This window comes from Lithobates pipiens, unplaced genomic scaffold (assembly GCF_037356315.1).
Source record: "Lithobates pipiens isolate NorthernLeopardFrog02 unplaced genomic scaffold, aLitPip1_a1.2 Scaffold_18, whole genome shotgun sequence".
Classification (NCBI taxonomy): Eukaryota; Metazoa; Chordata; class Amphibia; order Anura; family Ranidae; genus Lithobates; species Lithobates pipiens.
Genome location: NW_027507758.1, coordinates 152,143,498 through 152,158,309, shown reverse-complemented (window position 1 = coordinate 152,158,309; position 14,812 = coordinate 152,143,498). Strand labels below are relative to the sequence as shown.

The 14,812-nt window shown below is 47.1% G+C and overlaps 1 protein-coding gene across 1 annotated transcript in view; it reads right to left on the bottom strand.

Moving 5' to 3' along the window:
• The window catches only part of GNPAT (glyceronephosphate O-acyltransferase), a 73,198-nt gene that overhangs the window by 49,795 nt on the left and 8,591 nt on the right, over positions 1 to 14,812 (bottom strand). The window contains exons 2-4 of the mRNA XM_077486279.1: positions 11,864 to 12,055; positions 9,917 to 10,093; positions 6,927 to 7,056 (exon numbers count right to left, since the gene is read on the bottom strand). Of these exons, the coding sequence (XP_077342405.1) occupies positions 6,927 to 7,056; positions 9,917 to 10,093; positions 11,864 to 12,055 (499 nt within the window). The remainder of the gene's footprint in view (positions 1 to 6,926; positions 7,057 to 9,916; positions 10,094 to 11,863; positions 12,056 to 14,812) is intronic.

Genomic DNA, 14,812 nt, shown 5'->3' with positions numbered 1-14,812 from the left:
ACTAGGGCCAATTTAGATGGGAGACAATTAACCAACATGTCTTTAGAGTAAAGGAGGAAATTAGGACTACCCAGCGGGAACCCACACAAGCACAGGAAGAGCATGCAAACTCCATGGCCAGGATTCAAATCGAGGACCCCAGTCCTGCAAGGCAGAAGTGTTAACCACTAATCCACTGCACTGTCCATTTCTCCAAATGTTTCTAGCTGCAAAGGGACCAGTAAAGTATGCAATAAGAAATGCAATCAGCAGTGCCAGTTTTAGCTTAGACTTCTGCCTCAAGTTTGTGTCCGAAACACTTGGACACATCTGTCAAAATATCCTCTATACAAAAGCCTACCACTTTATGTATACTTGCACAAATACATTAAGGCTGGTCTCACACTAGTGCGAATCGGATGTGGTTTCCCCACAATAGCAGGAGATTGTGACCGACTCTCTATGGAGCCGGTTCACATATCTCCACTGTGGCTCCGGTGCGAATTTGCACCGGGTCCTGTGTGTCTTTTGGTCCGTTTCAGGTCCAAATTCAGCCAAAACTTTGGGCCTCAAATCGGACCTGAAACGGTGAACATGGAACGGAGGCACTGGACCCCCTACTGTAAGCTGCATGCAGCTTAGCTGTGAACCCAGCAATGCAGCATGTCAGTGCTCCTGCATAAGCCTGCATTCACACCCGCCTCCGATTAGATGTGAGAATCCCAGTGGAGCTTCCTGCTATTAGCTGCAAGTGGCAGCTCCACACATTCCAGGGCCGATCACTCATGAAGCAATAGCATGTGAGCGGCTGATCCCCCAGTTTTCTGTGCATACAGTTGTCCAGTATCTTCAATGCCCTGGAAACCACTAAACCTAAGGTGCTCTTAACCTCGACTTTTATGGCCCGACTCACCCCTCTTGCTGTTGTGCCAACCTACTCGTTACTTATGAGTGTCCTTAATGTCCTATACCCAGGGCCGACCCCCGCCTTCTCTCTGCCTTTAGCCTCCCTTGCCGTGCCTTCGATCCTCCTCTTTCCCCCCCAACCCTCTGCCATTGGTGAACAGCGGGGAGCGATAGGCAGCACAAATCAGGACGGGGGGAAGGGGGAGGAGCTGGCCAAGTTAGCCCCCAGGTGATTGGTTGCTAGGTCCTATGGAACAAATCGCCAGCTTGTTAATATGAAAAGTCACTCTGCTAGGTCCCGCCCCGCCCCCTGTCCAGAACTGTGCTACCTCTCGGTCTCCTGTGTGCACAGGTAAAGCGCGACGTACGCAAGTGTTTTTTTTTGCAGCTAAGCTCATGCGCTTTACACACTCCTGTGAATAAACACACGTTTTACGCTTTTGTAAGCGTGCAAATTAGATCTGATCAAAAGGGAAATATAAATCATTAAAAAAATGGAGTTACGTACTGGTAACATCCTTTTCCGGGAGTCTTTCAGGACAGCCACCTTAGAGAGACACTGGCTCCTCCCCTCTTAGTAAACACCGCCTTCAATTTCACAATTTAAGCCTCCTCCTCCCTCCGTCCCTCAGTTCTTCCAGAGTACCTCCGGCCAACTGGGGAGACACAAGAACACGTCAAACAAACAACCAAACTTTTAATCTTACCTGACGGTCTCATGTGATGAGTTCCTGAAGATCTCCAAAAACCTGGGTGGGAACCGGTGCTGTCCTGAAAGACTCCCGGAAAAGGATGTTACCGGTACGTAACTCCATTTTTCCCCAAGTTCGTCTTTCAGGACAGCCACCTTAGAGAGGATAAGCGAGTACCTTGTCTTAGGGTGGGACCACTGCTTGCAGCACTTTACGACCAAAGGCTTGGTCTTTGGCTGACAGAAGATCCAATCTATAGTGCTTCACGAATGTAGAAAAACTGGACCACGTTGCAGCTCTACAGATCTGTTCAGGAGACGCACCAGCCCACTTTGCCTGAGAAGTTGCCACTGCCCTGGTTGAGTGTGCTCTAATTCCAACTGGGAGCTCTAACACCCCTACCACGTAAGCCTGCCCAATGGCTGACCTTAACCATCTGTCTATCATACGTCTAAAGGCTTTGGAACCCTTCCTAGCCCCTGAAAATAACACAAAAAGTGAATCAGACTCCTGAACTGACTTGTGCAATCTAAATAAATAATGAAGGACACATCTTCTAACATCCAATTTATGAAAGATGTGTTCCTGTTCTCTCACTGGATTTGAACAAAAAGTAGGTAGCACAATCTCCTGGACTCTATGAAGATTAGAGGCTACCTTAGGTAAAAAGGCCTGATCCGTCTTAAAAACTGAATGGTCCGGAAAAGGGGTGCCCTAACAGAAAGGGCTTCGAGTTCACTCACTCTCCTTGCCATAGTGATCGCCACAAAAAACAGTTTTGAGAATGATCAAACTTAACGAGCAAGATTCCAATGGCTCAAAAGGTTCTCTTGTGAGAACCTGTAAAACTAACGAAAGATCCCGACTGGGAAGGGGGCGACCAAAGGCTTGGTCTTTGCCTACTTAAGGCTCTAAAGAACCTTACTATCCAAGGGTCTGATATTAGATGCCTTTCCAGAAATACGCTTAAAGCGGATACCTGACTCTTCAATGTTTCAGGGGCTAAACCTTTATCTGCCCCTGACTGCAGGAACTCTAGAATGGCTACCGAGCTGTGCACATTGAAGGAGTTCTCTGAGCACCAGCTATTGAACCGCCTCCATACCTTCAAGAAAATGGTCTGAGTTTCCATTTACCTGCAATTCAGGAGAGTGGCTACTAAACGATCTGAGACCCCTTTGCCCTTCGGCAATTCCTCCTCAGTAGCCAAGCTGCAAGGTTCCACCTGGGGACAGCAGATTGGACCCTGGGAAAGGAGACACTCCTAGACTGGGAAAATCCAGGGGGGTTCCACAGACAGGCCCTTCAGAATGGAGAACCACGGCCTCCTGGGCCAATGAGGTGCGATTAGAATAAGGGTAGTAATCTCCACCTGAAACTTCCTTAACCCTGCAGGAATCAGAACGGGAGGGGGGGAAAAGCATAGCACCTAGAGAATCCCTAACTCTGTGCTAGTGCGTCCACCCCCAACGTCCCATCTCCCCTGTTTATGGAACAGAAGATGGCTTCTTTCGCGGTCTATCGAAGGAATCCCCCACCTTTGGGTGATCATTTCGAAAACTTCCTGCTTGAGAACCTGGTTGCCTTCTCTCAGTGTTCTCCTGCTGAGGAAATCTAATACCTGAATTTGCTCTCCTTTCAAATGGATCACTGGAAAGGACAGGAATTTAACTTCGGCCCATCTGAGGATGGCTTTCGCTAGGGCCCATAAGGATCCTCTCCAGGAGCCCCCGTCTTGTTGACGTAAGCCACTGCCAAGGAATTGTCTGACCTGACTCTTACATGATGTCCCCGGAGCACTCTCTGAAAAGGTCCTGAGAACCAGATCTACTGCTCTCAGCTCCCTCCAATTCGAGGATCTCTGACTCCTTCCTCTCCCAGGTACCCTGTACCAAACGGGAGTCTAGGTGTGCACCCCAACCTGAGCCGTTCGCATCGGTTGTAACCACCCTGGATATTGGCAAAATCCATTCTAAGCCTTGTGACAAACTTGCTCCCTTTCCCTCCAAAGGGACCTCTTTACCTGAGTTGGAACCGAAACCAAAGAGTCCCAAGACCCCTGGCTGTGGTCCCAAACCTTCAAAATGAATAGTTTGCAGAGGACGGTAATGTAACCCCGCCCACTGAACTGCTGGGAGTGTGGATGTCAGTAAGCCCAACCTGACCTTCCTCATTGAGTTCTGACGGTTTCCCTGGAGAAACAACAGTGCTTTGTCTACCTTCTGGATTTTCTCCAAGGAGGGAAGACCTTTTGTTCTATTGAGTCCAACACCTACCCCAGGAAAGTGACCCCTTGGGAAGGAATTAAGTTGGGTTTCTCTAGGTTCAGAGGCCAACCCAGGCTCACTAACAGGTCTTTTGTTACCTGTGGATCCCAAATCAACTGCACCGGAGAAGGGGCAAACAGGACAAGATCGTCAAGATACATGATCACCGAGACTCCCCTGAGACGCGGGAATGCCAGAACTTCTACCATCACTTTGGTGAAGATACGGGGGGGGGGGGGGGGGGAAGGGGATAGCCCAAAGGGAAGTGCTTTGAACTGAAGGTGTAGCACCCCTACAGAGGTTATCACTGCCACCCTGAGGAAACGCTGGTGGCTCTCTGCGATGGGAATATGCGGGTATGCATCCTTAAAACTATCGATGCCTTGAAACAGTTTGGTGGAAGAGGTGCCCTCACCAAGTAACTAAAACCATCCGAAACCTTCTGTAGGTGACTAAGACACACAGAAGCTTCAGGTTCAGGATGAGCCTGAACTTTCCCGAAGGCTTGTGAATCACAAAAATGTGAGAATAGAAGCCTTGCCTGTTTATCCTGCTGGGACCCGTACTACCACTTCCTGTTCCTCCAATTCCTGAAGAGGAAAGAAGGGCACATTTTGGCAGCTCGGTGACAAGGAGTCTCAAAAGGGGGGAGCTCTGAAAACTCCAAACGGTAACCTCTTCTAATGATCCCCAATACAAACTGATTGGAGGTGATCATCTCCCACTGTGGGAGGAAGGCCCCTTTTTTGACTGCTCCCCATATTTCTTCTTAACGGGAAAGGCCTTTTCCTTATCAGCCGTGCGATCTAGCACTGCTTCAAGAACTGGCCCAAACAGCAGGTTTCCTGTAAAAAGGATTCCACAGAGCTTTGCTTTGGATGCATTGTCCCCCTGCCATGTCTTCAGCCTTAAGGCCCTCCAGGCTGAGTTGGTCAGAGCCGAGGACCTTACATACATTCGCATGGATTGAGCCGAAGCATCCGCAGTGTATGCCAACTCCTTAAGCAGCATGGGAAAGGAGGATAGAAAAAGTCTCCTCTGCCGTCATTGCTTCACGCATTAATCTGGGTAAGCCAATACTTCATATTACGAGCCACCACTGTGGCTGCTATGACAGGCTTAAGATTTTCTTATGATAAATCCCAGGCATTCAGAAGTGAATCCATCCTTCAAACCATAGGGTCTGAAAGTACCCCCATGTCCCCAAGGACAGATCAGTGTGCCTGGACATCTGAGAAAAGGCAGCATCTAACCTGGGAGATTTTATTCCAGACAAGAGCCTCCTCTTCCGCCCAAGGAAACCTTTGTTTTAATGCACCAGAAAAGAAAGGTTTTCCTTTCGGGATCCTGCCATTCCTGATGGCATCGATCAAGACGTCATGAACCGGGAACACCCGCTTCCCCCAGGCCCTAGTACATCTGATCGTGGAGTGACAATGCCTTCTTTTTCTCTTGTATGCCTAAAGTGGTATGAATAGCTCCCAAGAGCTTATCCACTTCATCCAGGGGAAGTTTATACCATGAGGTTCTTTTGGGTTCCCCATCCAAGCCCTCACCATCAGATTCCCCTTGGGAGTCTGAGACGGCACTGTCAACTTCTTCCTCAACTTCCTCTCTAGAACCCTCTGGATTCTCCCTATCCTGCGGGAGGAACATCCACTGGGCTAGGTGGAACACTCTGCTGCGCTGGTGAAAGAGTGCTCTGGGGCTGAAGGAACCGCCAGATCTGCACCCTGTTCTGCTGCCTGCTCCCTAACCAACCCTTCAATACACTCCTTACAAAGTGCCTTGAACCAGGAATTCCCCAAAGAGGCTCTACATGAAGGACACTCCCTCCTAGAACCAAGGGGGGGACTTATTCGTGTCTTTCTGAGACACAGAAAAAAAAAAAAAAAGAGAGAGCAGCATAAAATTTAAAAAGAAAAGAAACACCAGCGCTACTTAGAGGACCACCGGGAGTGCCCCCCCCCCCCCAGGATCAATCACCACCTGGATCCCAGACGCACTGCTCTTCCCCCCGACCACCTAGGGGGAAAAAACACCAGTGGAGCTACTGGTTATAAAGTAAGGGAACACCTCCCCAGGGTTCTCCTTACCTTTGAGTGGCTGGTGCCGTTAACTCCAGGAGCTCTTGAAGCCTCTGCGTCGGACATTCTCCTGTTGAGGAAGAGTGGTACGAACGTGCCTCCAACAGCTGCCTGTACAACCTAGAAAGAGAGGCTGCACCAGGCGAACGCTTGGTCCCCCTTCACGACCGCGTCCGGAACCGGAAGACGCGGGTGCAATGAAGATGTCCGCCCCCACCAGAACCGACGTCGCCCGTCATCTGGTCCGGCCTCCAGCCTCAGGCCGACTGCAAACACAGGGGGACCTAGGACGTCCTCTTGCAGCGCCCTACTGGGCGAAACGAAAGGATGGACCTCCCCAAACTTCCTGCTATCCCCAAGCGAAGTTTAGAGTGCGTGTAAGACGGTCAGTATGAAAGTCCAGCTCCCCAGCCAACCAGACTGCCGATCCTGTTGTAACACCCGACTGGGCGAACGAACGGATGAACCTCCCAAACTTCCTGCTTTCCCCAAGCGAAGTTTAGAGTGCATGTAAAACGGTCAGTACGAAAATCCAGCTCCCCGGCCGACCGGACTGCCGAAGTGGTCCGATAGATGATCGGACTGCCGAGCGGAGTCAGAGCTCCACTCCATATACGTAGCCTCAGTCTCGTCAACTGATTTAGCTAAGGTTCCTTAGCGGTGTCTCCCCACCGGAGGAAACACCATAACTGAGGGATGGAGGGAGGAGGAGGCTTAAATTGTGAAATTGAAGGCGGTGTTTCCTAAGAGGGGAGGAGCCAGTGTCTCTCTAAGGTGGCTGTCCTGAAAGACGAACTTGGGAAAAAAAAGTTATGTATGCAAACAGGTCTATGCATTTAAACACATTTAAGTATTTTAATAATCATTACGCAGGAACTTTTCTCCTACAAAAACACATGTAATAACATCAGTAACATTTTTACAGCCGTGTGAATGAGGCCTGAAGGTGGAATGAATACTTCAAAAATGATTATGCAGATAAGGACAATACTTGCCCATTCCAGCTGCAATGACAGGAAGTGCAAGGTCATAAGTGTACAATACGTAGGACATCATCAAAAAATCGATGTAGCTCCGATGACTTGGTAGAAGTACAACTGGATGCTCATGAATAGCTTGAGCCAACTGCAAACAAACAACAAACGTAAGCAAATAGGGATTTTAAACTTGTTTTTTGATGCGCTAAAATTACAAAGAAAATACATATAATCTGCAATGCAGTCATAATTATAAAATGACTTTCCATAAATAAAAAAAAACTTTTAACAAAAAGATTAACAAATTAAAAAAATAGTAATATAGCATATAAAATTGTGAAACAAGTCATATTGTAATTGAATGTTATTGAAAAATCACTTTTCCTTTCAACCTGCAGCTCTGTCATTTTCTGTAAAACTCAATGCAATATGGCTACCAGGAGGCACTCTGTACACAGAATACCCCCCAGAAATGTTATTTCCTGCTTGTGCAATTGGCTGATTGATTTTCCCAAAAGTCTGCACTAAAATATTTGTCAGATTTTGGGCATTCCCTGCAACAAAAATGTAATTTTTGGCGAGATACTCCCAAAAGGAAATCATGTCTAACGCAGGGTGGAATGGACTGAAATCACAATTTAAATCAGAATTTATTTTTATTTTTTTAACCACAATTAAATCATAATTTTTAAAGAGCAACTGTCATCTCTGTCCCACAGAGGCTCTTTCTCTGACCCGCTGTAGACTCACCGACAGTCCCATTCACTTTAATAGTACGGCTGGTGATGCGGCAGCGACAAGGTGAGGGACGTGCGGCATCAGGTGAGTGGACGCCCGCTAACAGGCGCTGCCATGATGGCTCTGAAATGACAGGTGCTCTTTTAAATGTAAGGACTCATTCTTGCTGGTAGTCAGAATCTTTAATATTTGCAAACAAAATGAAGGTTTCCCATTTAGAATAATAAGCTGTCAGGTTAGTAAAACAGCGATATCAGAACCGATTCAATCATACAGTTTGTAGTGTACATAGATTTGAAAAACAATGGGATAAAGGAATATTCCTGAACTTTGTTTTATCTCATGGTTCCTGTGAAACTGTGTAAATGAATCAATGCAGTGGATGTTATCTCAGCTTGCAGAGCTTTGATTCATTGAATGAGTTTACTAAAAATGTAAATATTGCAGAACATACAGTCTCATGCTACATAACTAAACTCCATTCCATGCTGAATAAACTAAATTATGAATGCATCTTAAAATAGAAAACTATCTTTAGATAGATTTTTACTCCAAAAGCATTTTATTAAAATACATTTGATAAAAATAAAAAATAAATCTGATTTTTTAGACTTTTTTTCAAAAACCATGATTTTTATCCACCCTGGTCTAACAGGATGCAGACCCTGCCACTTTCCTCAGAGCCAGGTGCAGCAGCTAATTGAGAATTATAAAACCACTCTCATACAGATTCACTCGACACATGGTCACAAACAAGCCGCTATTCCTTCAGAATAACAAAGGGTAGGAATCTGCAGCAAAGTTTGTTAAAATCTCTACAATGATCACCCAGAGGGGAATGTTTTTTATGCAACAAAAGTAGAGTAATGCCACGTACACACGTATCAGACTATCCGGCGGACTTAGTATGGCGAACAAACCGCCGGACTTTCCGATCGAGCTACCTGCCCACACACGGTACTTTTGCGGCGGACTAAGTCCGCCGGACTATCCACTGTACAAATGAACAGACTCGCCCCCACACACACGGAGGAAAGTCCGTTCATTTTGAGCGCTGCTCCAGGTAGCCGGGACCAGCGAAGGAAGCGTCGCTGGTCCCGTTACCTGGTATGGACTTAAAGGGGAATCCCTACACCGAAAAAATGGAGTGGGGGTCCCCCTCCAGGTCTATATCAGACCCTTATCCGATCACGCTACCCGGCCAGCCAGGAAAGGGGGTGGGGACGAGCGAACGCCCCCCCCCCCCTGAGCCGTACCAGGCCGCGTCCCCCCAGCATTGGGGGATGCCTTTGGGAAGGGGGGCCTGCGCGGCCCCCCACCCCAAAGCACCTTGTCCCCATGTTGATGAGGACAAGGGCCTCTTACCGACAACCCTGGCCGTTGGTTGTCGGGGTCTGCGGGGGGCTTATCGGACTCTGCAAGCCCCCTTTAATAAGGGGGGCCCCCAGATACCGGCCCCCCACCCTATGTAAATGAGTATGGGGTACAATGTACCCCTACCCATTCACCTGTGAAAAAAAAATGTAAAAAAAAAAAAAACACAACACACAAGGGTTAAAATAGTTTATTGCACAGCTCCGAGGATCTTCTTCCATCTTCGGGGGTCTTCTCGCCGGACTGCTCCGCTATCTTCTGCTAGCTCTTTTACTAGCAGAGGAGCCCGGCTTTCTTCTTCGCCGCCGCCCTCTTCTTCCGACTTCGGGGGTCTTGTCCCCCTCTTCGGTTCTTCTTGCCGGGCCACCGCGCCTTCTTCTAGCTCTTTTACGGCGGTGGCCCGGTCTTCTGTCGCTGCCTTCTGTTCTTCTCTTCTCTGGTCCTGGCTAACTGGAGCCGCGCTCAAAATGAGCAGATTTTTCTCTGGGCGGGAAAAGTCTGTTCATTTCAAAAGTACGGCGGACTAGCACACACACGGCCGTATTGTCCGCTGGACTTTTGGGTAAAAAAAAAGTCAGCCGGAGCCCACCCACGGGCAGATTGTCCGGTGGCCTTTTTCACCAGATTGTTTGATCGTGTGTACACGGCTTTAAGCTTTAAAGTTATTGTAAGGGTTATTTAAAAAAAAAAAAAAACTAACAAAGATATCATACTTACCTCTACTGTGCAGCTCATTTTGCACAGACTGGCCTCGAACCTGCTCTTCTAGGGTCCCCCGGCGGCTCCTCCCCACATCAGATATACCCCTGGGAGAAGCGCTCTCCCGGGGGATTACCTTGCGCTCGCTCCCAAGTGCTGCAATGTAAACCCAGCCTTATTCTTAACACATCACTTACCCTCTGTATGCCTTCCTCGTTGACACAAACTTTTTGGAATAGTGTTTTGAAGATCTTGCTCAAGGTGAGAGCAAACATTCGAACAGCTGCAATATTTAAATTTTGACCCATTTCATCTAAGATATCAGCTGCCTGATCCTGAATAATGTCGCATGATTCTCCAGATTCCAAACTGATCTGCAGATAAAATACAGAAGAATCCCATATATTACACATATTAACCATGGCCTCTTTGCAGTTAGAACATGAAGGCCATATAATAAGCAATAATGATGCATAAAGTATAGTAACTGAACTGGACTCCAGCCAGGGGCGGACTGACCATTCAGCCACTCGGGCACTGCCCGAGGACCCCGGGCCACTAGGGGGCCCCACCAGGGTTGCCAGCCTCAGTAAAAATCTGTGTTTTTTTTTTTGGTCTAAAAATCCTGAGATTATAGCTGCCCCACCTCTCCAGTACCTTCTCATCCAAAAGAAACATGTCTGTGTATACTGTGTGATTGTATACTGTGTGTGTGTATACTGCGTGGCCCCATAATCTGACTGCCTGGGGGCCCCATAATCTCCCATTGCCCGGGGGGCCCCATGAGTTGTCAGTCCGCCCCTTAACTCCAGTCTTACTTTTAGTCATGTACAACTGTACAGGCTCCTCTGCTATACTGAAATTACTTTCTCTGATTTCACTACACCTGACATTTACCCATCAGGGCATTGTACTATTTGCACAGATCCTCTAAAGAGCCAAAACACTGCTTGCATCAGGGCTTAGGGCTCTTGAAAGGGATACCGAGGCAAGGTGCTGTGATGTTTTCAGGAAGTTATGTACAGCTGGAGGGGGAACTGAACACAGAAGTTATTTTTAACTTAAAGCGGGAGTGCACCTTAAAAAAAATTATTAAAATCCAGCAGCTACAAATACTGCAGCTGCTGACTTTTAATAAATGGACACTTACCTTTCCTGGAGTCCAGCGATGTTGGCAGCCAAAGCGGATCAATTGCTCGGCTCTCGCCAGCTGCCGCAGCCATTCTCAGTGAGGGAATCAGGAAGTGACGCGTTACGGCTTCACTTCCTGGTTCCCTACTGCGCATGCGCAAGTCACGGTGCGCATCCTAAATGGTCCCCGATATCTCCTGGCACCTGTGTGTTTCCTAGGAGACAGCGGGGGGGGGGGGGGGTTGTTGCGGGAAGGAGCACAACTCCCGCAGGAGTCTATTCCCAGAAGTGGGTGCAGATACCTTTGTTATACAGGTATCTGCACCCCCCTCCAATTGTGGCACCGGGGAAGGGGAGGAATCAGATGAGCGGGAGTTCCACTTTTGAGTGGAACTCTGCTTTAAAGTGATTGCAAAGATTAAAAAATAAATATCACAAACATATCATACTTACCTCCACTGTATAGCTCGTTTTGCACAGAGTGGACCCCAAACCTGGTCTTCTGGAGTGCCTCTGCGGCTCTCACGGCTCCTCCCCACATCTGACAACCCCCTCAGAGAAGCGCTTCCCCCGAAGGGGTTACCTTGCAGGCGCGCTCATGAGTCCAGCATTCCGTGTCCATAGAGGCCGAATGAAAGACTCGGACCCGCCCCCAGGCACTTGCGTCATTGGATTTAATTGACAGCAGCGAGAGCCAATGGCTATGTGCAGAGAGACAGCACGTCCCTGTGGGTCAAGTTCGAGGGGGTCAGGCAAGTATAACGTGGGGGGCCGGACAGGTGTTTTTTCACCTTAATGCATAGGATGCATTAAGGTGTAAAAACAAAAAAAATAAACACACCTTTACAACCCCTTTAATGCATAGAATGTATTAAAAAGGTAAAAAAACTTCAGTCTTTAGAATCACTTTAGCGTATGCTACACAGCACTGCTTGAAATAACATAAGCCGTGCAGGAGCATTAGAAACAATAGCGCTCAAGAAACTAGTAAAATAAAAAAAAATCATAAAAACCTGTTTGATAACGTATTGCAGCTGCTCGGAGTGTAAGACCATGGTTTTCAGGGCACTTGGCTTGCATGGTACGAGACTTCTATAGATCACAGGTGAGAAACATTTCATGGCATATCTCAGGTCACTCGACTGTCGCCGCTCTTCAAGTATATCTTCAAAGACATCCCTTTTCTTGTTTCTGAATTCCCTTTGCTGTCAAGCAGAAAAAATTGCAGGTGAAATCTGACTTTAACAAATCTTTTTAAGTCTTGTGAAAAGTTGAACACTGAATTTTCAGCCGCAGTGTTGTAGGCCATGGTAGTATGCGATACAACAAAGCATGGTGTATGTACGGTACAGTTAAAGCGTTATTAAACCCACAACAGTAAAATCAGTCTGTATATGCAGTAAAGCATGCTTTTTACACTTAAGCCCCATACACACTATCAGATTTTTTGCTGATTTCTTCAGATTTACCAAAACTATGTAGTGCAAGGGCCTGCCTGATTGCACACACATTGAAGTTCCTAATGGTTGGACTTTCCGAAAGAAAATGTGCAATCGGAAAATGTTGACGGAAAATCCGATCGTGTGTGGGCTCCATCTGACTTTTTCCATCAGAATTTCCGACACACAAAGTTTGAGAGCAGGATCTTAAAATTTTCCAACAACAAAATCCGATCGTTTAAATTTCTGATCGTGTGTAGACAATTCCGACGGACAGAGTGCCACGCATGCTCAGAATAGACTAAGAGACGAAAGCTATTGGCTACTGGCACATTTCTAGTCCCGTTGTACGTGGTTTACGTCACCTTGTTCTGAACGAATGGCTTTTCCGACAACTTTGTCCGACCGGGTGTATGCAACACAAGTTTGGCACAAAATCCGTCGGAAAAAATCCGATGGATTTTGTTGTTTGAATGTCCGTCCGTGTGTACAGGGCATAAGGCTTGACCTCATATTATATGGTTTTGTTAAACCTGAAGGAAAAAATAAAATAAAAGTGTGTATGGGGGCTTTACTGTGGAACCTAAGAGGTTAATCCTCTACATTGTGTATAAAGGCTGTGTGATCCTGTCTCTCTGATCCTCCTCTTCTTCCACTGTCCCCAATCCATCTCCTGGTAGAACAGAGCATTAGGGGACAATCTGCACATGCTCAGTTTGGTGTGTATTGCTAGAGAGTTTTTTTTTTTTCTTTGGAGAGTGCATGTCATCCGCACAGAGCCAATCAGCACTGTCCAGAGGGTCAGGGGTCCTACAGCCTTATAGGACAATCAGGGGCGAATGAAAACTCCTACAAGCTTTAACCAGACATTGATAGAAGTCACAAAACTGCTCTAACTGCTGATCAGAAAAGGTATTTAGAAGTTTATATTTACTAAAACTATTGCATTTTCCTGTTTTATGTACTGTGGGAGCCCGGATATAGTGAATGTAGGTACCTTGGTTTAGTAAAACTTTAATTTTCAGTGGCAAACAAATCCAACTAACTCCCATGTCACTTCAAAACATACAGCACAAAAAACACATGCCTTGTGCAGGGCACAAAATACAGCAGGTGGGTTTTTTGTACCACAGATATGCATTGGGGTTGATTTACTAAAGACAAATATACTGTGCACTGCAATTGCACCCACAAGTGCACTTGCTCTAGATCTGAGGGCAAGCACTAAATTGAGAGGAAACTGCTGATTTCTATCATCCAATCATGTGTAAGCAAAAACGCTGTGGGAGAAGATGGGTGTACACATAGATACTCCCTGTGTGAACGACGCATAATTGCACATTGCAAGCTACTCTAAACAATGTCAAACTGTCCATAGAGTCCTGTGTACAAACCTGCTCCAAAGAAACAACTAGAAGTGTAAAGCCTGGTACACACGGGACGAATGTCAGGCAGCATTGGCCAGTTCAATAGAAACCGGGCAACATTCGACCCGTGTGTACTGGAGTCAGCCAATGGCTAAGAGTGCTGACCGGAGTGTTCTTGCGTGGGGGGGGCCTACTAATGTCAGTTTGTACAGCGGCTCCTCCTGAACAGTTTTTTTACCGTTCAGCCCTGCTGGGTTTGTACTGGGCTTTAGGCTTAATTTCATTGGTTTTACCGCCCCCAACCATACCCTTTAAAATGATTCTAAAGTCTAAAAGTTTTTTTACCCTGATGCATCAAGTGAAAAAAAAAAAAAATAATAATAATAAATAAAATCCAGCCCACTATCAGTTCTATCCCTGACTCTTAGGCCTCATGCATACTGCAGCTGTCAAATACCAATTTTACAGGTGCTTGACATTTTTATCTGCCCCTAAACGCCGTCTATATTAGCCTATGGGGCTGATTTTCTATGTTAGCCTATGGGGCTGATTTAATTTACGAATGCGCTGCGCCGGTTCATACCTCAATTTGTGCGCCAGATAAATTAAGTGAGCGTATGAATCGGCGCATAAGCGCAACAGATGATAATATCCCATTGATAATAGCACACGCCATATCATTAACAGTCCATTCACACAGGGGCAGCACGACTTTGGGAGGCAACTTGGACACGACTTGAGTGTGAATCACAGTGCGACTTGGGGAGACTTACAACATGACTTTAAGTCGCCCCCAGGCCAGGCGACTTTAAATTTAAAAAAATAAAACTGGCATGGGTTCCCCTCCAAGAGCATACCAGGCCCTTCAGGTCTGGTATGGATATTAAGGGGAACCCCGCTCCAAAAAAAAAATAGCATGGGGGTCCCCCTCAAAATCCATACCAGACCCTTATCCGAGCACGCAACCTGGCAGGCCGCAGGAAAAGGGGGGGGGGACAAGAGAGCGCCCCCTCCTGAACCGTACCAGGCCACATGCCCTCAACATTGGGAGGTTGCTTTGGGGTCCCCCCCAAAGCACCTTGTCCCCATGTTGATGAGGGCCTCATCCCCACAACCTTGGCCGGTGGTTGTGGGGGTCTGCGGGGGTCATATCGTA